Source organism: Schistocerca americana, chromosome 1, assembly GCF_021461395.2.
Source record: "Schistocerca americana isolate TAMUIC-IGC-003095 chromosome 1, iqSchAmer2.1, whole genome shotgun sequence".
In the NCBI taxonomy this organism is placed as follows: domain Eukaryota; kingdom Metazoa; phylum Arthropoda; class Insecta; order Orthoptera; family Acrididae; genus Schistocerca; species Schistocerca americana.
The window spans coordinates 358,457,803-358,481,714 of record NC_060119.1 but is presented as its reverse complement, the minus strand read 5'-3'; the positions used below and the strand labels follow the sequence as shown (position 1 = coordinate 358,481,714).

The following is a 23,912-nucleotide window of genomic DNA, read 5'->3' as shown; positions in this document are numbered from 1 at the left end:
AAGCTAACAACTGACGTGGCCAAACAGTTATATTTGCTAATGTAATAATGATTATGTTACACATATAAAAAAAATTGTCTATTGCTGTAAAGGCCTAATGACAATAAAATTGTCTTCTCTTATCTTGTAATCATGTTGTGAAACATCATTTCAACCTGAGACAGTACACCCACAGTCGCTTTACAGCAAGAAGGATTGTCGGCATGAGAAGTTGCCCACTGAAATGGCATGCACCCCAGTGAGTTCATTAGAACATTCAACTGCTATCGTGACCCACAAAATGTTGAAGATCTACTTTGCAGGGGGTTGCCTGCAGTTAGTGACACCAGTTACAACCACTACCTACAATTTATTGCTTATAGGTATCTTGAGGAAGACAGGAAAAAATAAATAAACAAATAAATAAATAAACAAATAAATAAAATAAACTGTTTGGGTATTGGTGTAACCCACTGGGATGACTTTGATGACTCAACATGTACTTAACCATTTCAACAAAATGAATTTGGGTACAAATCCCAACAGCACTTCAGCATGCAGAAAAGATGGGCATGAAAACACGTGGAATAGAAACTGTGTCAGTGATGTCATGTTCTCATCGTTGTTGGATTCAGGAATTGTCCAACACCTGTGTCATATAAAGAGTTTAGGACAGCCAGGCACCAATGTATGCCACAGGTATGCTTTTCCTTGGGTTTGACAGGGACATGGCTCAATCATGTTTTGGGGCTGGTATCATGTATGAGAGTCACACAGCTCTCATTAAAGGACAATCTTGCAATCTATTTTCCAGTCGTACACTTCAATGGCGAGTGTCCCTTTCAAGATGGTAACGAATGAGCATGGTGCACTCATCTCTCATATGCATCCCTCCAAGAGGCAGGAATCAACTGAATGTAATGGTTTGCAGTATCTGTTGACATGAACCCAACTGAGCATATTTCTGGATGGTTGAGACTCTCAGTCCCTTGTCATAAATACCCTCCTAGCACACAGGATGACCTCCGGAAGTTGGAAGTGGCTTAAGCAGCAATGACTTCACCATTTTGTGGAAAATGTATGGAGGAGGATCTAAGCATTTTGCAGTGCACAGGCTGAAGGAAACATAATTGAATTTTACCAAAAGTAGATTTTTATTTTGAAGATTTGTACTTGAAGACTGTTTTATTTCACTTACAGTTTTGGTTTTATTTTACTGTAATGTACTTTTTTTTAGTTTCACAAGTCTTATTCTTTGATTTCTCACAACCCCTGAATCTAACGAAGACCACACACATTCATAGATTTGCTGGGGAACCAAATTACCATCATCGTCATCACCACCACCACCACCACCACCACCACCACCACCATTATTATTATCATTATCATTATCATTATTATTATCATCATTATTATTTTATTTATTTATCAGATTATTGTATGGTTTACATTTTGAAAATTTTCCCACCTCATTATGTAAACTATATCAGTCAAAACAAGTTCTTTAATTGTTTTATAACCGTATACATATTTATTTGCATATGTCTGAGTATTTGATGTGTATTGCTTATTGATAATCTTTCATAAACTTGTAAAATTAATGAAAAGACCAGCTGTATAACAACTTGCTTGTTCCGTATTTTATAAAGAGTGCCATGCCCCTATTTTCACAACGATGTATGTTACTAAATGCTGTTAAAATATCCTGCTATTTCTGGAATGATGATTTTATTTTAATACCAATTTTCAGTGTTAGACACATAACACTATGCATTTTGTTAAAGCATTATCAGTTGTGATATTAAAGCTTCAGCAATACACCTCAATTTTCCGAAAATAATTTATTATGGCAATATTAATTTCAAATAAAAAAATCAATGTTATTGTGCAATATACATTATGTTCTAATAGCCATACAAACTACACTTTAAAAGTACAGTTCAAAGAAACAAAAAAACAACATGCAAGTTCTTGGTAAATTTTTATTAAAATAACAAAGCAATTCTTACAGAAAATGCTCCAAATTTTACATTTTTAAAGAATGTTACAACACACACATCTGACTGCAGAAGAAAGAAGAAAGTTTCACACGAGGCAGTCAAAACACAATGGCAGTATTGCATAAAATATGAAAACTTTAATTTTTTATCATCTTCCTTGTAACAGTATTTATGAAATACAAATACTACTTCTATTTTCACACAGAAGTATTTAAGAACACTGCCATATATTGCTTATCAGACAAAAGCATAAATAAAAAGTATCACAAACTGAGTTATAATATAACAAGTCAGGTCTTGGATTGACCTGGATGTGGTAAAGACAGAAGAAAGGAAGGTAAAAGATAACAGATCTTTCAGTTAATATCATTCATTCATAGTTACAAAGGCTGTAAGTTGCTGCACCTAGATGAACTGCTTACCTATCTGTCTTCATTCAAACGGAATGCAGCACTATTGATCACATAACAAAATTTGAGTTTGCAGCAGTTCATTACACACTGCTTTTGTTTTAAACAACTGGAAAGCAGAAAGCAAACTATAATTTTCATTTGTGCTGTGATGGTAACTACGATTTTGCCTTTGGAAAAATAACTGAATTACCTGTGCCTTTTCTTTTTGTCCAAAAAATTATTAATAGCCACTGTAATATAACTTTCTCAATATTGAAAGAAAGTTCCAGCACAGTACTCAGAGCATTGTATTTGAAGAAATGCTATGTAAGATTGAAGTCTCTATCAAAATGCTCACAAATTAACTTGTCTTAAAGCTGTTGTTCAACAAATGACAGCAGATTGATACTGTTAAACCATTTCATGTGGCAATGCTTTATACAGAATACTCATCCTCCAGCGATGCATTTTTTTTTACAATGAGTGTTGCTACCATGTTTCTCTGAGTACTTTTCAAAATAAATCTAGCTTCCACACGATTCTGAAATACAAATTTGGAACATATACAAATTCTCAGAGAAATACAGTAGTGGACAATGGTGCTGAAAGAACTAAATTTCTCAATTTAGGTCTTTTTCTAGGTATTGAGTGTTGTCTACATTGAGAAGCTGCCCAGATAGAAGTCTGCTGCCCTGTAGTTCAAAGATCACTTCCTGGATCCTGCAACATGCCTTCACGCATCCATCACAAACATACAAAATTAAATTTAAATATTACATAGCCTTCTTGATAAACAGAGTTCTTGCAGAACTATTCAGTGCATAGAAAATGAGTATAAAGAGTTAATTCTCTCAAAATAAAGCATAAATATATTAGAAAAGAGACAGCACTTTCAAGAGAATACAGAACAATAGTAATTAGCTGTCAGTCTTTAGCATTTCACACAATTCAACTGCATAACATTAGGCTTTTAGTCTTCATTCTATAGTCTGAACCTCAACCACATCTATCAACTGTCTTAACAGAAATTGAACTGGGAAGAACATAAAACAAATGAATTTTTGATATGAACAAAGACACACCAGAAAGAATTATACAAATATAATGCATCATTGCTGTATCAAAATATAGCATGTCTGTAGTATACAAACACTATATTTTTTCTATTATGACATTCTTTAAGTATTGATAAACAGAAACTACAAAAAGCATTCTTGGGATTATGTTAATTTTCTACACTTCTTGTGAGGTTTAGACTATTCAGTTTTGCATCCTTTGCATGTTAAAAGTGTATACATGCACAACACACACAGAAAACTTATTACTGCTGTGTGGTGGAAGTCAACTCCTGACCTTTACTTTCAGGCTTTGTAGCCAATGTTTCACTTATCCTCTGCCATATATTGTCAAAGGCATCAGCGCCCATGTAATCAAATCTGCCTTCTTCCCATGCCTGCCGGCGCACATGTTCATCATATGCGATTTGAGCTGCTGTTCGAGGTGCTCCCAGTGTCAGCTGTGCAAATGCTCCAGCAAGGCCAGCCTGTGATAAGTTAAACACAAAGTAAAAATTTTACTACTGTACATTAAATACTTTAAAAAATGAACAAAAGAGTCCAAAGACTTGGATTAATCTCATTTTTAATTATATTCTTTTATTTAATGGTTAATCCATGGAGAGAGAAGTAAGTTATCACTGAATGTACACCAACTTATGATTAGAGAGACAGTAAATGAAGTGAAAAATGACCCCCTATGTGACAAAATCAAAATTTTCTTTTCTGCTTGCTCATCATATAAAATGTTTGGTCAATAATTGACATCTCCGTCACAAATCAGTTACAACTCATCAATTATTATGACACACCAAGCAATGTGTCTAGGTACAAGCTTAAATGTTCTTTCAGATTATCTAAGAATTGTGATCCAACTTAGGTGCAGTTTTTCCATTCGCCAGTATTATTAATGGCCAACATCACAGATTATTAATGATTTTGACCATTTGTATTCACAATAAAATATACTCTATTAGGCTCCAAATTCACATTGTAATACAGTCCTGACAATAGAATGAATTTATTTATAATAGGTATTGAACAAAATAAAACTACAGATGAAAATTTATTTAATCAGCAGTGTAAGGAACCAAAAAACAAGTAATCAGAATTGGTGTGAAAATTTTGATAAAAGGGCTGTATAGAAAATTTATACAATATGACAAATAACAATGTAATGTGTAAATTGTGATACTGCTCTCACAACTATTAATAATTTACTTTTGCAATTTTTTATTATTAGTTGTTGCGGAAAAGGTCTACAATGCTGGAAGAACATTTAGTACTTGTTGCCACCAACTGAACCTTGATTACCATCTAGCAAACACAGAGGCTGCTCATATTTGGCACTGATATCAAAATGTGATTTAAGCAGTTACTTGTTTCATGAACTATTTACATGTATGAAATTCATTGTCTGATTCAACTCCCATTCAAGTAACACAGCATACGATACACAATCTGAGGTAACTTCTATCATATTGGAACACATAACAGCTATAATTACTAAGTGATAAGTTTGGAAGCAAATTAATTCATTAGCCATCAACTTCCATTGGAACTTCTTTTGGTAGGAGGAGGACTGGCAGTCTTTATTAAAATACAATGTTGCCAAGAGCCTCCAGACAATATCACTACATATGCTCTACACAAACATTAGGCTATGCACTGTGGGTCATTGAGGAAGGCTTTACAGATGTGGATTATGATGATGATGATGATATTGGTTTTAGGACTTTCAACAGCATGATTATCAGCATATTTTATGAACATTAATGTATGCAATTTCTGAAATGAACAAAGAAATCTGTCAATACAAAAATAAATTTACTGTGATGTACTATGAAAATTCATTAGCAGCATTTTTGAAAATGTGTGACAATGTTGGTGTGAAATGATGTAACATAACACCAATCTGCAGACTCCATCACTGCCAACACTGACTGACCAAATTTGATTGAGTAGTAAAGGCTCCCAGATAAAACATCCACATAAAGCCATTAGGCAGGTAATGACACGGTCACTCAGCACTGCACAAACCTATGGGCATGATCACTGAGTTACTTAGGATGAAATACTGTGTGATGAAATTAAGATTAGCTGGATAACAGACTCATTTTTCCCCAGATACACATGACTGGCTGATCAACATAATAGATGGCCAGCCACTCAATTTTTAAATATCCTCCTTAATAGCTTAGGGAGCATTCCTGACTAGGATGAACTTGACTGTCAGTTAGGTAAAATGTAAACATACTACGAAAGTGTAGCAATACTACAGCATGCTTCAGTAAGAATGGAAACACCACATTTAAAATATTAGTACTTGACAGATAGGCTTCCTCTGTGTTTAAATACAGACACAAACTGAGAGAAAGCCTGTGTGCTCTTATTAAATGGTTTGCATCTTTGGAATGAATAACGATGGGTGTCTGAACACTTTTGGGAAACTGTACACGTAAGTTCCAAATTATTTCTCCAGTAACAGTGAAACTATCTTCCTTAGCTCTATAACAGAAATTTTTCAGGGTCAAAAAGCTCATGAATCCATTAACATCTTGAAAATATTGTCATCTTACTTCCACAGATTATTGTGATAAGTTGGACAATTTTGCTCCTCCCATTATGTCGCCTCACTCTGTCTTGAGACAGTTGGAATCTAGAACTGCCTAAGGCATACCTTTTAATAATAATGGAGCTAAGAATGAAAAAATAATCAGTTATTTGCTTGGATGGATTTGTAAAGCCACAAAAGCTGAAATAATTGAAAATGCATGCTTACTTACTTCTGTTATTTGCTGTACTCTGTCTGCTGCAGGTCCAGTATTGATATAGTCACATTCACTCTCTATACTACTGTCCACATTATGATCACTGTGGACCTCATTTATCTGGCCAGTGTTAAGAGGATTAGGGAAGTTTAAGGCTTGTGTAGTATTAGGAAATTGGGACATTTGCTTGCTGTCTTTGTTCTCTATGACCGGTACACTTAATTCACTGTTTTGAGTCCCGTCCAAATGCTTGTCTTCAGAAGTGCTTTCAGTCCGTGAGACATCTTCAGAACCAGTTCCAGACTGGTGAAAACAGTTATGCCGAACTTCATCCTCAATAATACAATCTACTACCACAGGTAATAATGTTGATCTATCTTCAGAAGATTCTAAATTCTGCTGCCAATAAATGTTGTCATCATGCAATGCTTTATTGATGACATCAGTATTTTTAACTTCAGAATCTTTATCACAGTATAAATGGACTGAACTACAAGCTGTAATTTCACTTTCTGGGGAAGAATCACCTTTCTCAGTTTCATATACTATGCTAATGGTTTTATCTTCCACAACTGAAGGTGCAAAAGCAGGCAATGATTTTATACAACTGTTATTATAGTGTTCCTGACTTTCCACATGTTTTGCATCACTGGAGTGTTCTGGATGACATGTTTCATTGTGCTCTTCCCATGGATCAGTGAAATAGCTACTCACATTGGGGCTACTGTACACAGTTTCAGCAAGATTAGAGTTCTGGTTATTAGAGAAATTGGATGCAAAGTTTGTATCAGCTGTTACACGTGCAGGATGTACATCAGTACGTGCAGTAGAATGTGCAGTAAGCGGTGCCACATAAGAACTTCGATGTTTCTATCAGAGTAAGTCATGCAAAACAAAGAAGACATTAAAAAAGTTAGTCAAAATCAATGCTATAATAAATGGATGAGTAAAAAAGCAATAAAATGAAGTACTGCACAGGAAACCATCACCATTCTGTTAGAATTTTAGTGAACTTTTAACAACAAAGTAAGATTCAAAATGGCTCTGAGCACTATGGGACTTAACTGCTGTGGTCCTCAGTCCCCTAGAACTAAGAACTACTTAAACCTAAGGACATCACACACATCCATGCCCGAGGCAGGATTCGAACCTGCAACCGTAGTGGTCGCACGGTTCCAGACTGTAGCGCCTAGAACTGCTCGGCCACTCTGGCCGGCAACAAAGTAAGATTTTTCTACATTTCACCTCTTACTAGAAAGTAATAACAAATTCTACCAGAATGGTGATAGAATTTTAAAAAATTGTAAAACAAAAATATACTTTTTTAAAAAGAAATAGCTACATTTTACAAAATTATGATTTAACATCAACAAATACAGTAACACAAGCACACACATTTATTTGCTTTTTGTTTATTTCACACACTTTTTCACCTCTACATGTCTACACTAGAAAGCTGAAATGTGGTTGTTTAATTAAATCTTTATAACAAATTTTATGTGCTGAAGCACAATTCTTATATGTAGTAAGTAATAGTCACGATTTAGAACACTAACTTTAGTTAGAAAAAAATCTTCAGTATTTAGTAAGTATAAAATGACATGCACGGCTCAAACTCTACTCTCCAGAGGACATCGGTGAGGCAATTTAACTTCTGATTCTTCTATGCGTATCATACAGAACTCATGAGTAGGTGGTTCAATTACTGGACTGTTTGAGCTTAAATCTTTGTGATTAAGAACAAGCCCTTTGTATTAAATCAGAACATGGCTGGTTTCTTACAGCTCACTTCTATTCATGAAGAATTTTATGTAAAAGAGATAGTTTTGCTGTATTGTGTTTTTGTGGGAACCAAGAGCATACACAGCAAGAAATGATCAATTTTTCTTGGAAATGGGCGAGAGAGAGTACAGAATTGCCAGTTAACATTCATTCTACCCTTTGTGAACAACTGATTACACAAACAACAGAAATTCACACATTTTTACCTTAACTACATAAAGGAGAAAAATTGGTCAAAGGTAAGAATATTTTGAAAGAATTAGAAATGCCTTTACAGATTTTCAATAGTCTCCCTAAAGTAAATTAAAAGCACAGAAGAAAAATGTCCTGCAATATGGTCTGTACATTGTGAACTGTATTATTCAGAAGAATGGAATAAAGTATAATTCTTAATACGCAAACTGCTAGGAAAAAGATAGGCAAGATGCCAATGGGGGCAGAATTTTATTACGATTAAGATATCTTATATCTAGTAAGGTTATTACAGATTCTGAATAGGATTAATTTGGGTGAAAAATCATCCAAGATGGGGGTCAAGCATGCTACGGTAGCTTGCTTGGCTTAATAGATGTAGTGCCAAAAATCTTCAGTGGAAACTGTGAATGTCACATGTAAATTTCCTGATTATGTTATGATAATTCGAAATATTTCAATTACAGCTAAAAACTGGGTGACTCATATGATTAGAACAGGTTTCAGGGACAGGGATTAATGTGGTATTGGTCTTAACCTCTTACGCAACAATTATCTTGTGCAATGAGAGAACCAACTCATAGCTTCACCCTAGGAACATACAGATCTGAACTTATTGATTCGGTTAACATAGAAGACAGACAGTGCCCATAAGGTTTCTATAGAGTCATTGACCAAAGGGTATCAAAAGGAATTTTAAAAACAATAGGAAAATATTTCTTTCCTTCTCATCCCTTCTGGTAAGACTTCACTGACAAAGGGTTCTGGGTAACTTTTTTTAACAATAACCTTCTTCTAAACCTCTCCAGTCCTTTTCCTTCACCCCTCTTCCCTCCCCTTGAACAAGCCTGCATACATCAAACATTTCTTTATATGTGTGTTCTCCAACTGCCACTTGTTGAGTAGATTTTTTTTTATCTATGCAGTTACATTATATTTCTGATTAGGAAGTGTGACAAGAAACAGATTACAGAAGACTGAGCAATTTTCACTGAAAATTCACCTCTGGGGATGAAAATAATAAGTAACATTGGATGCAATTCAATGCTGAGAACAGTTGTGAAGGGTGGAAAAGACCCACTGTGATTCATTAGCCATGTTGCAATGTTGTTACAGAAGCAAAGGGCTTCATCACAAATTTAAATCAATCTGATGCATTGTTGACAAACAAAAGATGAATAAAGGAAAAACAACATTAAGCATTCCACAAAATTTAAGACAACATTCCATTGCTGACACAATGAAATATCTTAATAAGTTCTGATGTTACATAAAGTCAGTAAAAATGTCAGTCATGCACATATTCAGTTATATTGACAAAGGCACACAGGATGACATGAGGCTAAAATACTGAATTTTATCTTCCACAATTGTTTCACTACGAAAGATTGCATTATAGTTTCTCCTATCACTCACTGCACAAATACCAAATTAATCTAAGTTTATTGTTGGTCACCTGAACATCAAATTGTTGCAAGTGTTTAGAAAAAAAAAGTGCAGGCCATTTCAATTTTCAAGGTAGATCATTTTTGTAAAATAGTGGAACACTTTTTAAGCACAAGAAAATATGATCTTTTTGGACATCATAAACACTGTGTGACTGAACATGGAGCCTTAACAGTAACCTTGTTACACTCTACTTGTTCTATTAGTTCACAAATCATGACGGCAGTACATACATGCACACAGTTTATGTCATGTTATTTGACTTTTAGGAAGCAATTTCTACACTGTCACCTAGTTGACAAAATACAAGCTTATGAAATTTCAATTTGAAGTTCCATTATGCTGTTCACTTAAAGGCTGTCATCGAGGAAAGTATTATACCAGAACACAGACATGAAATGTATGTAGGCCTGCAGAGAGTCACTGCATGGTGTAGGAATTGGCAGATGATCCTCAACAGAAGCACATGCAAAGCACTGAGCACAAAATGATGCAAGGGTCACATGAGATTCTTCAGAAGAACTTTAAGGAAATGCAATTCACTCACAAGACAGATTAGCTTACAAAAATCCTTGTTTGGCTGATTCTTTAATATTGCTCATCAATTTGGGACCTTTACAGTGTAGTATAAAGAGAAGATTGAAAGAGCAGCAGCAAATTTTGTAACAAGTTTGTTTAACAAGAATGAGATTTTCACAGGAATGCTTGCCACAATACAACAGCGTGTCTGCGGTCAACTGTCACTAAGTTGATTGACACAGAATCAGGAAACAATCCAAGATAAAAAGTGTTGGCACTACTGCGCCATGACAATGCTTCAGTAACATAATACATTGCCTCATCTTTGTTAGATCTCGTGTGGTAAAGAAAAGGTTACAATTCCATATTATTAGATTTTTTATTTTGGGCAAATAATTTATAACCATGCCTTTTTATATAAATATACAGGCTTATCCATGCAGACTGACAAATGCCCATGCTTAAAAGAAAGAGAAAAAGAAAGAAAGAGAAAGAGAGAGAGAGAGAGAGAGAGAGAGAGAGAGAGAGAGGGGGGGAGGGGGGGGGGGTGAAACAATACTTACTTTTGAAGCACAGATTCACACTAAACACTGCAAACTCTGCTGCATTTACTACAAAGTTAATGAGATATGCTTGAATTCCTACATACAGTAATCCATACATGTTATAAAAAATGTACGTATGTTCCACATCTCCTCCTAAACCACTGGACCTATTTCAACCGAATTTGGTACACATATAACTTACTATCTGGCAGAGAAATACAGTGGGGGTAAGAACCAGCAACCTCCGATTGAGATTGAAGTGATAACAAGGAGAGAGAAGAGGTGAGGAGGAGATGTTCTAATAGAGGTAGAATAAATACATACCTGGGCAACATCAGGTACTCTGCTAGTATTTACTATAAAATTTAAGACAAATATTCTCTTCACATTGTAGCACCTTATGGGGAACTCACCACTTATGTAACTACTGGCACAATAGTCTTTCTTATTCCAGTAGAGTTACCATGTGCGAATTATCAATTTGTCATAAATTTGTGCATCTTTCCCACCTATAAAATGGAGTTTTAATTTCAGCTTTGTAATGCAACTTTGTGAATAATGCTGTGTGGCCCATCAGTTTCTATTTTGGTTCACTTCTGTGTCAGTAGTGTATAACAACTATTCATCTAAAATGCTCAATCAGTTGTTAGAGCAGAACTTAACTGATACATTATCACACTTTTCAGAAATGTGGTAGCAACATACAATACAATCCATTGTAGCATGTTTCAACAATCTGTGACTAAAAGGTAGGTCTTTGGTCTTGCTATTGTGATAGTCATCTGTTGTCACACAAAAAGTTGAAATGTGTGCAATAATGTCCACAATTTTAAATAATTCACTAGTGTGAAACAATGCCTTGAGTGATACATCTCAAATTTGTGGATTCTTGTCCTCTCAGTCACTGTCATTCATTAGTTCAACAACGTAAAAAAAAAACAACAACGGAATTCTTCCCAAAAACTGAAGCCAATCTCAGTATAAAATAAGAGCCACTACCATGTCCTCCTGAGACAGTGAATGCTAAAAGTACCTACTGCACCTATCTGCAGAGTCAGTGTGACCTTTTGTAATTCAATTGACTGCTGTCTCTCAGATTGTACACAATAGTTTATGTGAGGCAAACTTATTTCACAAATACTAAATCATTTAACTGCAAATAGGAAGCACCATAATTTAAGTTCCATACATAAATACTAAATATGTATAACTACAGCAGGTCAGTACTGATATTCAAAATTTTTAAAGATAATAGCTACCACCATACAATATTCACAAATATTCACAATTAAACCTAAAACTGAACGTTCTGTTTCAAGAAATTTAGGAGGGAAAGTCTAAACTCAGGTTTTCTACGGTATGTAGGGAATCTCTCTTCCAAAATAGGTCAAATCTTCAAAAGAGTTGGAGTAATCCTTCACCTGCCAACATACATACCACTCATTGGCTCTGTAAAGGATGTCTGATCCTTTGCAAGGCAAATTTGTACAAGATCCGAAGTGAATGAGGTTTATGTTATATTGGGTGAATGGTACGAACTGTTCAATAACAGTACAATGAACACTGATGATTCTACCACCTGACAAATCTGGGTGAATGAACACTGCACTGCGATGGACCACTCGTGACCAAGATTACAGTCCTTGTGCAGTGCCATGTTGCCTCACACATGTTTATTTACATCATGGCTGTCAAAGCATTTTTCGAGCCAGCTATCCGAGTTGCTGGTTTATTTCTATTGAGAATGTACTTATTATTGCACTTATTTATTGTTTTTCAGAGATATGAGTTACTTAGTTACACACTACATTAAGAGTTATTCTTGTATCTTGAGAGAATATTCTACATGTTTGCTGAACTTCTCCAAAACTGCTGATTCTTAATAAGTTTCTTATTTTCTGTGCCATGCAATAAAACTTATTTGTTCCCTGCACAAGTGTGTATATTTCATACACCAGCCAGGCTAGACCTCCACAAGTGTAACTTCAAAGGTCAGATGCCACATCAAGCAGCCAGCCTGACAACTGTGTGGTTTTACGATTATGTCCAAATTTTGGCATCTGCTTCGTCCTCTGGAAATTGAGCATCAAGAAAGCTATTGAAATAATGTGGCAAAGGACTGACTTAATCATGTTAGTGGCTTCAATTTGGATAGAGAATGAAATCCAGCACTTGCAGTAGTTGGCTCTTAACAACAATAGTACAGCACCCATGTTGATAATGCATAATTATTGTGTGCCAAAGTTACTACAGTGTTCATTACAAATGACATGCAATTAGGATATATCTCTGCCTCATGAGTGACATTTCAAGAGCTGTTAGTGCTTGTGGTTGTGTGCGCATCAGTGCAATACATCAGCTTGCTTAATGTCAGTCTGAAGACAGCTGGACATCTTGTAGCAAAAATATCAGAAGATGAAAGGTATTGGTTATGGGAATGGCTTCATTAAGCATGAAAATATGAAGATACATAATGAACAATGGAGATTCCAGGTTGCACACACACGTGTGCCTGCATTCATTCACACATGACAGCCATCTCCAGAAGGCTTTGGTCAAAAGCTAAATCTGTAACAGTCTTTTCAATGTGCCTGCCCACAACTTGACACATTTTTACAGTGAGTAGCAACCTATCTTTTTTGGTAAGATGTACATTGAGCATCATGTACGGCAACAGACATTAACTGTATCAAAGTGACCACAATGAAATGGCAGTTGTGCATCTGGACTTACCCTAATCATGCTACTGAGCAAGTTGGCACATTGATTCAGTCACTGGACTAGTATTATGAAGGTTCCACATAAGTTTATGTTCAACATCCAGTGATCTTGTCATTAATGGGATGTTGAATATAATATTCCTTCCTTCCTAATCACACTTTTTCAAACAATAATGCAAGGAGAGGAAAGAGTGGAGACAAAAGTGAAGCTCTTCATTTGAATTTATATCAATAAATGCTTAATAGGTTTCATTATCACAAATGATATTACTAGTCAACATTTTTAATACACTATGTTTTGCAATTCTCAGCAGGAAAGTCTTAGTGGCAGAGAATATGGAAGAAAGATTCAAATTCATAGCCTTTCTACCATAAGTACGAAGTCACCTTTCACTCAATATGGATGCAGCAACACAATTGTGCTTTACGAATACAGGGTAGTTTGTCACTTGCCTGGGTGCTGGTCACTTGTGTTCAGTGAGCTAATATTTCTTAGGCTATAGTGAACTCTGGAGGGCAGATTTTAATGTCAGTTTATTCTTGTCGTTTTTAATTTATGAACATTCCAACCTCAGTAGCACCACAGTTTAATAATATTCTCCTGTATGGGAGTCTGATTGTAGTTTCTCACTTACTCCCAACGGCTTTGTTTGTATTGTTTGAGATATTATTCAGATTTTTTAAACAGTATGGTATGGATGGGGACAGTTATAGTAAGCGGACACAAAGAGTACTAGCTGCTGTCCGTAAACAGCTGGAAGCTGCGATGGCCACTGTCTGGAGGCTGCTGGATACTGTTCAAAGCTGCAGTGACATTGGAGCACCAGTAATGAGACTCCATGACACTTTTGGCACCACTGGAATCCATTGTTAATCTGGATGTTGCCGCAACTTCCGATACACAACATCTGACTGGTCTGTCTTCACTTGCGAGTGAGTGATGGACATGGTAAGTTAAAGCACCACTGTGTGGGAGGTGAAATAGGGAACGGGGATGCACAATTCGTGTCTTACACCTTAGCAACAAGTATGCAGTTTTACCCATTGTCGATAATACTTCTGAACCAGGGCAAGATGCCTCTCCCGTTGGACCAGTGGCTGATTTTCCTGTCCAGTCCAGACAGGTGCAGAGACTGGGTTATGTTAATCACTGGGAGTTCCAACATAGGCAGGCAATGGAATCCCTTAGGGAAAGAATGACAGTGTGCACTCAGTACGTATGCCGGTGGGGTCTCATCCAAAACGTGGACGAGGCTCTGCAAATAGTGGCACATGTCAGCATGAAGACGCCCACTGCTTAGGCATAATATTAGGGACAGAAAGTCAGGTGAAAGCAGAAGTGAATAGCAACGATATCTCAACTTCAAAATGGAACGTTTATCGTAAGGTTACTCACCACTGGTGGCAGCATTGTACTGCAGAAGCCGAAAATATCTAGGGAGGGTATCATGGATTCCAAATGAGAGTTAATTTGGGTGAATTTAAGCATCAAGTATTTTAAATGGTGATGTGACGCTTTTATACACTGCATGGATCAGGAGCTGTAGTGGAAGAGTGCTTCAGAGAAAACATGCATATCATTAATAACCTGCTCATGTTGTTTTAATAGGAGGTGTCTTCAACTTGCCAGGCAAGGACAGTCATGCTTTGAATAATGATGCCAGACACAGGGATTTATCTGAAATTATTCTCAATGTTTTGTCCAAAAATTACTTTGAACAGATAGTTAGAGAGTCAATTTGAGAAGGTTATCTCTTAGACTCCTTGGCAACAATTAGACCTGAACTTATCAAGCAGTTTAATGTACAGGAAGATATCAGATCATAAGGCCTTGATAGCAACTATGACTATGGGTATCACAAGGAATGTTAAACAAGAAGGGAGTAGACTTTTACTTCACAAGAGTGACAGATACAAATAGCAGAGATATCTGGGTAGTCAATATCAAATATTCAGTGCTGAGGTAGAAGATGTGGAGTACAAATGGAAGAAACTCAAAACCATCATTCACTATGCCTTAGACAAATATGTTCCAAGCAAGAACTTAAGGGATGGGGAAAACCACACCGTGGTTCAGTTGCTGTGTCATAAAACTGCTGCGTAAACAAAGAGAGCATCACAGATTCAAGTGAAGTCAAAACCTAGCTGACAAACTAAAGCCAAATCAAGCAAAAATGAGTAAGGAGAGCAATTACACAAAAATTCAATGTCTTTCAATGTGAAATTTTATCAACTGGTCTGACTGAAAACCCTAAAGGTTTTGGTCTAACGTAAAATCAGTAAGCAGTTCAAAATCACCTGTTTAGTCACTTAGTGACCATGCTGGCACTGAAACAAAAAGATAACAGAAAGATAGGCAAAATACTGAATTCGGTCTTCTGAAATTGTTTCACCATAGAAGGCTGTAACACGGTCCCTCCTTTCAAACATTAAATGAATGTTCAAATGGCAGATATTGAGAACCGATCACGGAATAGAAAAGCAACTGCAATCTCTTAATAGTGGAAAGGCTTCATGACCAGATGAAATGAAATGAGCATGTGGCATCATTGGCCGGGAGGCCCCATCTGAGGAAGTTTGGCTGCCGAGTGCAAGTCTTATTTCAGTTGATGCCACACTGGACGACTTGCATGCCAGTGATGAGGATGAAATGATGAGGACAACACAACACCCAGTCCACGAGAAGAGAAAATCTCCATCCCAACTGGGAACTGAACCCAGGCCCACTGCATGGGAGGCAATCACTTTACCACTCAGCTAAGCAGGCAGGCAGGCAGACAGGACCAGATAAGATACCTGTAAAATGCTACAAAGATTATGCAAAAAAGACCGATAGTGCTGTAGACAATGGTGGCATTCAGGTTGATGCAGTGTTTCTTGACTTCAGGAAGGCATTTTACATCGTCCCTCACTGTCATCTAGTAAAAAAAAAAAAAAAAAATTACAAGCTTATTGAGTATCGTGACCGATTTATGACTGGATTCAAGATTTCTTTGCAGATAGAAAGTAACACATTGCTCTTTATGGACCACAAAAGAGAGACGTAAATGTAATTTCTGGAGTACCCCAGGGAAATGTGACAAGACTTACTTTTTATAATGTATATAAATGATCTAGTAGAACGCGTTGGAAGCTTTTAAAACTGTTTGTACATGATGTTATTGTCTGTAAGACAGTAGCAATGCCCTAAGACCATATCGATGTGCAGACTGACCTACAGAAGACTGATGAATTGTGAGGGCTCTGGCAGTTGATCATGAACATTAATAAATGTAACATATTGCACATACATACAAGAAATCCACTGTTATACGAGTACACTGTTGATGACTAATTACTTTGAGTAACATCTATTGTAAAATATCTAGAAATAACTATCCAGACTGACCTTGAGTGGAATGAACACACAAAACAAATAGTAGGAAAGGTATGCGCCAGGCACCTTCGTAGAAACAATCTTAAGGAAATGTAACTCATCCATGAAAGAAGTGGCTTACAAGGTGCTTGTTAGGCTGATTCTTAAGTACTGTTACAAAGATGCTCTAGACACTCCAATAGCAGACCTTACATTGTGCATCACAAAGAAGTTTACTATTGAAATTTCGAAGAGTAATTTATGGGTAGTCCAATAACACATTACTTCCTGCCATATACATCTCGCAAAATGATCATAATGAGAAAATTCGAGAAATTAGAGCTAATATAGAGGCTTACCAACAATCATTCTTCCCACATGCCATTTGCAAGTGGAATAGGGAAGGAGGTCAATTAGTGGTACCAAAAGTACGCTCCGCCACACACCATCAGATGGCATGTGAAGTATTGATGTAGAAGTTGTAACTACAGACTGACTCAGAGCAGTCAGCTTTCCATAGCTGTATTTAAGAAGCTAATAGAAGTTCTCAGACTTAGATTTGCTCCGCTACAACAAGATCTGCACCTGGGTGCAAAATAAACGTTTCTCAAGGAATCCACGATTCAAACACTTCCCTGTTCACTGCTGTGCCCCCATCTGATCTCACACAAGACCTGTGAGTGAGTGAGAGAGAGAGAGAGAGAGAGAGAGAGAGAGAGAGAGAGAGAGAGAGAGATATAGTGTGTGTGTGTGTGTGTGTGTGTGTGTGTGTGTGTGTGTGTGTGTGTGTGTGTGTGTGTGTGTGTGTGTGGGGGGGGGGGGGGGGGGGGGGGAGAAACCATTTGTGGGCGTTATTTGAAATGTTCCTGATAAAATAGGTATGTTAGGCAAGGTTTTGGGGTCGACACTATGTCACATAATTTCCAAGAGTAGGTTTCAGACCTATGTGAAGGTTTATTTCTAGATAAGCAGAAATTTGCATTGCTTCTACAGAATATTCAGTGTGCTTTTTATACTTGAAAAGGAACACCATTTTTTTGAAGGATACGAGTACAGTGATAAATTACTGTTACCTACATTTATCTTTTACAGTGTTCTATTTTACAAAGATAGCTCTTTTAACTTTTACATAAAATACTTTGGTTAAGGTTACTATGTCTGTGGACTAATTCTTGTTGCTCATACAGTCTGCTCTTGTAAAGCTTACTTTACGATCAGATTCTTCTGCTATCTCCAAATTAAAGGTGCTTTCTATCATGTGTTCGATTCAACGAAGGTGTAGAAAAAAATTGCATTTTTCTTAAGAGATTTATTTATTTTCCATTTCTGATGTAGAATTTCTGTATCCATTATTGATTGTATCCAGTTTAATCCACATATCACATATCTTACATCAAGTACCGCACTTATCAAATTTTCATAGCTCATGTACATATTAAATTATCCGAGAGGATCATTTGCACATGAGACATAGAAGTATGCAGTAACTGAAATACAATGTATGATTTGTAATTTATAGAGAACCACTTAAAATGGCTTAAGGCCTAAATTAGCCAATCATGAATATAAAAATATACATTTGCTAATAAATATAGCAACATGACAGTGAAACTGTCAATCCAGTACCTGCTGCAACATGGCAGACTTTGTATTCAGATTTAGTGTACATATGAGTTGCATCTCTGTTGCCTCTCCAAGAGCATTTGCGAAAAAATTCCAAAATTTTTGAGCGTTCTGCCTGATGAGAGTGATGGCTTTATGAAGCACTTAAAACACTTTCCATATAGGAAATATAGTTGCAAAGTTTGGAAAATAAATTCTGTTGTCTTGGGTTTGTTACAAAACATTCCTTCACCAATTTATTGATTCAAGAGGTTCTTTCAGAATGACTTCGTGCATTCTCCAACACAATCACAAAATCTAGGCACATTTGTGTATTAGACATGCAAAATATGAAACTTCCTGGCATGCTGAAACAGTGTGCCAGCTAGAGAGACTTACTTGGGACCTTTGCCTCTTGCAGGCAAGAGCTTTACTGACTGACGTACCCAAGCACGACTCACAACCTGTCCCATAGCTTGACTTGCACCCATATCTCATCTCCTACCTTTCAAACTGCACTTGTCCGCATAAGGCAAAGATTCCGAGTCTGAGTTGCCAGCACACAGTTTTAATCTGCCAGAATGTTTCACAGTAGTTACGCATTACACAACACAACCTACTCATTTTGTTCAGTCCCTCTTAAAAGGTACTAAGCAAAATCAAAGCTGCATGAATCTGTATTTTCTGTGAAGTAGACTGCTTTCCATACCCAAGAGAGAAAAAAAAATGTAAACCACTGTAGCTATTTACATTTATCAAATATAAATTAAATTGAAACAGAGAACAAAAAAAATTGTAAAGATTGAAGTACAGGAATTAAGAGACATAAGGAAATAATGAGGAGTATGAATGAGCTATTTGTACTAGGACTGTATTAATGGTGAAAATGTTAGAAAATTGAAAGTAAAAACACACATTCAAACATTTAAACGGAAATGTAAGACAGTTAACTATGAGTGAGCTGTTTAGTAAATAAGTCTTCTACATAAAATATTTAAACACACACCATAATAATCAGTTGACCACAATCCACTTTGAAGAACAACACATAGGCACAATGAACAGTAATGTCACCATATCTTAATAGTGTGTAGTGGGCACACAAGCCTCAGTAGCAGCTGATATTCACTGCTTATTTCTGGCTGTTAGGAGATGCCATTACCCGATTACTCGTGCCTTGCAAACCTGAGCAGGTTGGCTGATGTGACATCTGACAAATTTTTCAAAACTGTCCAGTTTTCAATGAAGTTCAGAGGGCAGGACTTTTGAAGCTAGTACAAAAGTGAGATTTCTCCAGAATGCTCCTTTTAAATGAGAGACAATCACAGTTTTAGCCTGATGAATGCAAAATTGTCATCTTGAAAAACATGGTTGGAAATTTATGATCCTTATTCAAGTAAGGCAAGCAACAAAATTTGATTGCACACCAGTTGAATGAAGCTTCCGGTCTTTAGAGGCGTCCTAAAGTCTATTGTGGACATGACATGTATCATTAGGGTCTGACCAGATAACATTACTCTAGTTCTCCACAGTCCAATGTTTGTTATCTCTATACCAAATGTAATCATGCAAGTTTGTGAGCAGCAATGATGAAAGGCCTCTTGGGTGGAACTCCATCCCAACATTCATTTGACAGCACTTTTCTCTTGATTATTTATTCCAAAAAAGTCCAGATGTACCACTTTTACCCTGCATAAATTATTGCTGCCTTGGGAAGTAATCTTATTTGTCACAAACTGAGGAAACATCTCAGTCTGTGTTTTTGTCGAGCTATCTTTCTATCCCGTGTTACACACTGTATACAAGAAGACAGTCAACTGTCCTGTCCCATCTCCATGGAGCCTAACAGACCTATACACTTCACATACAATTGTCCACCCCCCCCCCCCCCCCCCCCGACCCTTTCACCTTATTCCATACCATAACTTATTGCAAATTTAATATGCAGGTCCTTTTTTCGTGTCCTTTGTGCTTACATTTTTAAGCTTCCATGGTTTTGCAAACAGATGTTCATCTATAACCAAAATTACAGTGGCCGCTTTTGTTTCTTGGTGCATCACTGTCTCACTAGTTTCACAACAGTACTGCGTGTGATATTTCCATCCAATTCTGGCACAAATATGGAATTTTCTAACCATTATTTTCAATTTTTTGGAATATTGTTTCATGAAACAGCAATTTAATAATACCATAATTTTTTAGTAAACACAGTCGTGGCTGCGTACTGTTGTTACCTGCTATTTGTAGATAACCAGTTTCAATTTACTACAGAGATGATCATCAGATCTACATTCCTTCGTGATAGTACAGTGTCCTCAACACCAGCACTGATGAGCCTGCCCCACACCAGTGATTCCTACTGTTCCCCAGGAATGCAGATCTGATGATAATCTCTGTAGTAGATTGAAATCTGTCATCTACCAATAAAAAGTAACAGCAACCATGACTCTTTACTAAAAAAACTTTGCTCTTTAGTTTTAATACTGATTTTAACTTTACCACAAACTACAGATTTTATCTGCCAACATCTAACTCAGCAACAATATAGAAACTTTTTTATGCTCTGCTCCTAAAATGCTCTCCTCACACTGCACTTACCTTGTTTTCTTCCACATTAAGCTTGAAAATGAAACAACAAAAATTACTAAGAAAATCTTTTGTTAATGTACAACATTCAGCATTGATTTACAACTGGAGATTAATAGCAATTCTCACAAGGCAATAAGTAGCAAAATGTTTCCACAACAGAATTCAACACAGAACTGAATGAAAGCTTACAAAAAAATGACTCACCATGTCCGTACTCAGGCCAGAATGCACCCGACTACAAAATATGTCCCACCATAATTGAAGAAGTGGCTGCAAGTGTTCGGAATTTGGTGGCGCTTTTACTCTCTTTGTCTCAGAGTCAAAGTACTGCATCCAGGGTTTGCATGTACCAATGAAATGAACTATTTTAACTTTGTCACCATACCTAAAAACAATTATTTAGTAATATGCATCTCATTACCAATTTCAATTCAAATTCGGTTCTAAAGAGCACATTGAAGAAATTGAAATAAAACATCAAGTAATACTAGAAGACATAGCAAACAAATGTTCAAACCATGATGTAGAAATGGCATTCAAATAACTCATCCCACACAGTGTAATGAAATGAATTACATCATAGCTTTATTTTAAGAAAAATCATTTTGTCACAAACAGATTCCTTTCTGTTTGAAAGTGCCATTATTTATTTATGAAGAGAAATAAATATTAACCCTTTGTTGCCTGATGGTACTTAAAAGTACCAGTAAGTTTTGACTCATTATTTTCTCGTGATGCAGTTTCGTGATCTGAGAGCCTGTCAGTACGTAACAGTAACTCTGCTCTACTGTTTCATAGATGTTATTGTGCAATACATAGACCTCTCTGGCGGTCAGAGCTTGAAATTGTTTTTCGCGCGCTGCTGTGAAAACAGGAGACTGTATGTGCTTGTTTCCATGGTGTTGCCTGAATTTGTGTGCAATTTATTGAAACATCCGTTGAGTTTTCCATTGTACCTACTTACCTTCTTTGTTTTTTTTATAATAGTTTGAAGCATTACATTACAAGTGAATGAGATAAAGTGGAAAATATAAGGCGGACTTATTAGTACCATCAGGTTGTGCGAACACTTTATTGTAGCAACAATGCGTTACCTCTCACTAGTTGTTCTGTCCACTTTTTCTCACACAGAAATCCGTAAATACATTTGCCTGTGGAACAACTAGAACAAACAGGAAAGGTTTGCCAGGGAATTTACCTAAAGAAAAATGTCTAAATCAAATCACAGAGAGTCATCTTTAGACCTAACAGTACTTCAATGGAAGGAAAATAAAGTAGTGTATTTTGCGTCAAACTTCCATGGCACTTAACAGAGCGTAGTGACAAAAAAACAGAAAGAGGGAACTAGTATGACTATACCATGTCCAGTTATTATTGTATGTGATTACAATAAAAACATGGGAGGTGTGGATCACGCAGACAGATTACGTTCAACTTATGGTCTTGACAAGCGATCAAAGAAATGGTGGCACCGTCTCTTCTGGAGAGCAATAGAAATTGCTTTTGTCAATGCTTACGTCATTTTCAGTGATCTACATGGGGCACTGCCACTGCTGGAATTCAGGCGTGCTGTGGCACTAGGGCTAATGAATGAACAGCAAGTGCCAAATCTCAAAAAGAAAAACTCTGGTAAAGATGAAATAACTCCCCCAAAGAGAAGGAAGGATAGTTTTTCTGTTCCGAAGAATGTACGTCTTGGCAACCGAGGGAACCATTTTGTAGTGTTCAGTTGTAAAAAGAGGACGATGAGAAATGTGTGCGAAAAATAAAATTCTGTCGAGACCACATTCTCAATGTAGTACATGTAAAGTGTATTTGTGCTGCAATGAGAAAAAGAACTGTTTCCTACAATTTCATGAGGTATCACTAAATGTGAGATACGTATATACTGTCAAAAATGTATAGCTAAGTTACTATGTATTGTGAAGTTGCGCCGGCCGCTGGTGGCCGAGCGGTTCTGGTGCTACAGTCTGGAACCGCGCGACCGCTACGGTTGCAGGTTCGAATCCTGCCTCGGGCATGGATGTGTGTGTTGTCCTTAGGTTAGTTAGGTTTAAGTAGTTCTAAGTTCTCGGGGACTTATGACCTCAGCAGTTGAGTCCCATAGTGCTCAAAGCCATTTAAACCATTTTTTTGTGAAGTTGCTCTAGAATAAATTTATGCAAAATTAAAAAAAAATTCAGAAATATCCTATTTCTGTTAATTTTCTAATGTAAAAATATTTAATATTTATGTGGCATAAAGTACAAGTTATAAAAATTGGAGCATTTTTCTGCGCATGTTGTGATTCTGTCCATGGAGTCCGACGGTACTTCTGAGTACCAGGAGACAAAAAAGTTGTGAAAAATAAAATAAAATTTTACAAAAAACCCTACCATCATTTGAGGCCACAATAGCATAAATTCAGCAAAGAAAATGTTAAAAAGTAAATTCTATCTTATGTCAGGAAACAAAGGGTTAAATAAAATTATTTGAAGCTATTCAAAATAAGAAATATTTATGAAATCTTGAAAAACTTACTGTTTCAGAGCTGGGAGGTAAGAATAAAATGCTGAAGAAACCATATTGTAAATGAAAGGCAAATGGCGACTAATGTCTTTTGTTGACCAATCAGAAAAGTATGAATTGAGAAGTCCTTGGTCCCCACCTGTTTCAAATTAACAATCTTTTAACTCCAGTACAATAATGATTAAGAAATCAATTACATCTAACACTAAGAGAAACATATACTGATAAAAATACAATTTTTCCCCTGGGATAAGAGAAACAGATCCCCTTAACATTATCATCATGATAAAAGGATCATTTGCTTTCCTCAAGCTATCTTTGGCAATCAAGTACATTTATTATGCACAATATGCACAACATACTCCTGGCTTCCCTCTTTAGAGCATAGCAGCATTTTGAAAAAAAAAAAAAAAAAAAAAAAAAGAGCCACGTCTGGAAACTTGTCTTAGAAAGG

At 36.4% G+C, this 23,912-nt stretch overlaps 1 protein-coding gene across 3 annotated transcripts in view; it reads right to left on the bottom strand.

Annotated features, from left to right (window-relative positions):
• The window catches only part of LOC124599880 (proteoglycan 4-like), a 70,676-nt gene that overhangs the window by 31,071 nt on the left and 15,693 nt on the right, over positions 1-23,912 (bottom strand). For 2 of the 3 annotated variants that reach the window (XM_047136115.1, XM_047136114.1), the window contains exons 5-8: positions 23,471-23,597; positions 21,155-21,335; positions 6,216-7,070; positions 3,728-3,917 (exon numbers count right to left, since the gene is read on the bottom strand). In XM_047136115.1, coding sequence (XP_046992071.1) covers positions 3,728-3,917; positions 6,216-7,070; positions 21,155-21,335; positions 23,471-23,597 — 1,353 coding nt within the window. The remainder of the gene's footprint in view (positions 1-3,727; positions 3,918-6,215; positions 7,071-21,154; positions 21,336-23,470; positions 23,598-23,912) is intronic. The other variant, XM_047136116.1, reaches the window with a different exon arrangement.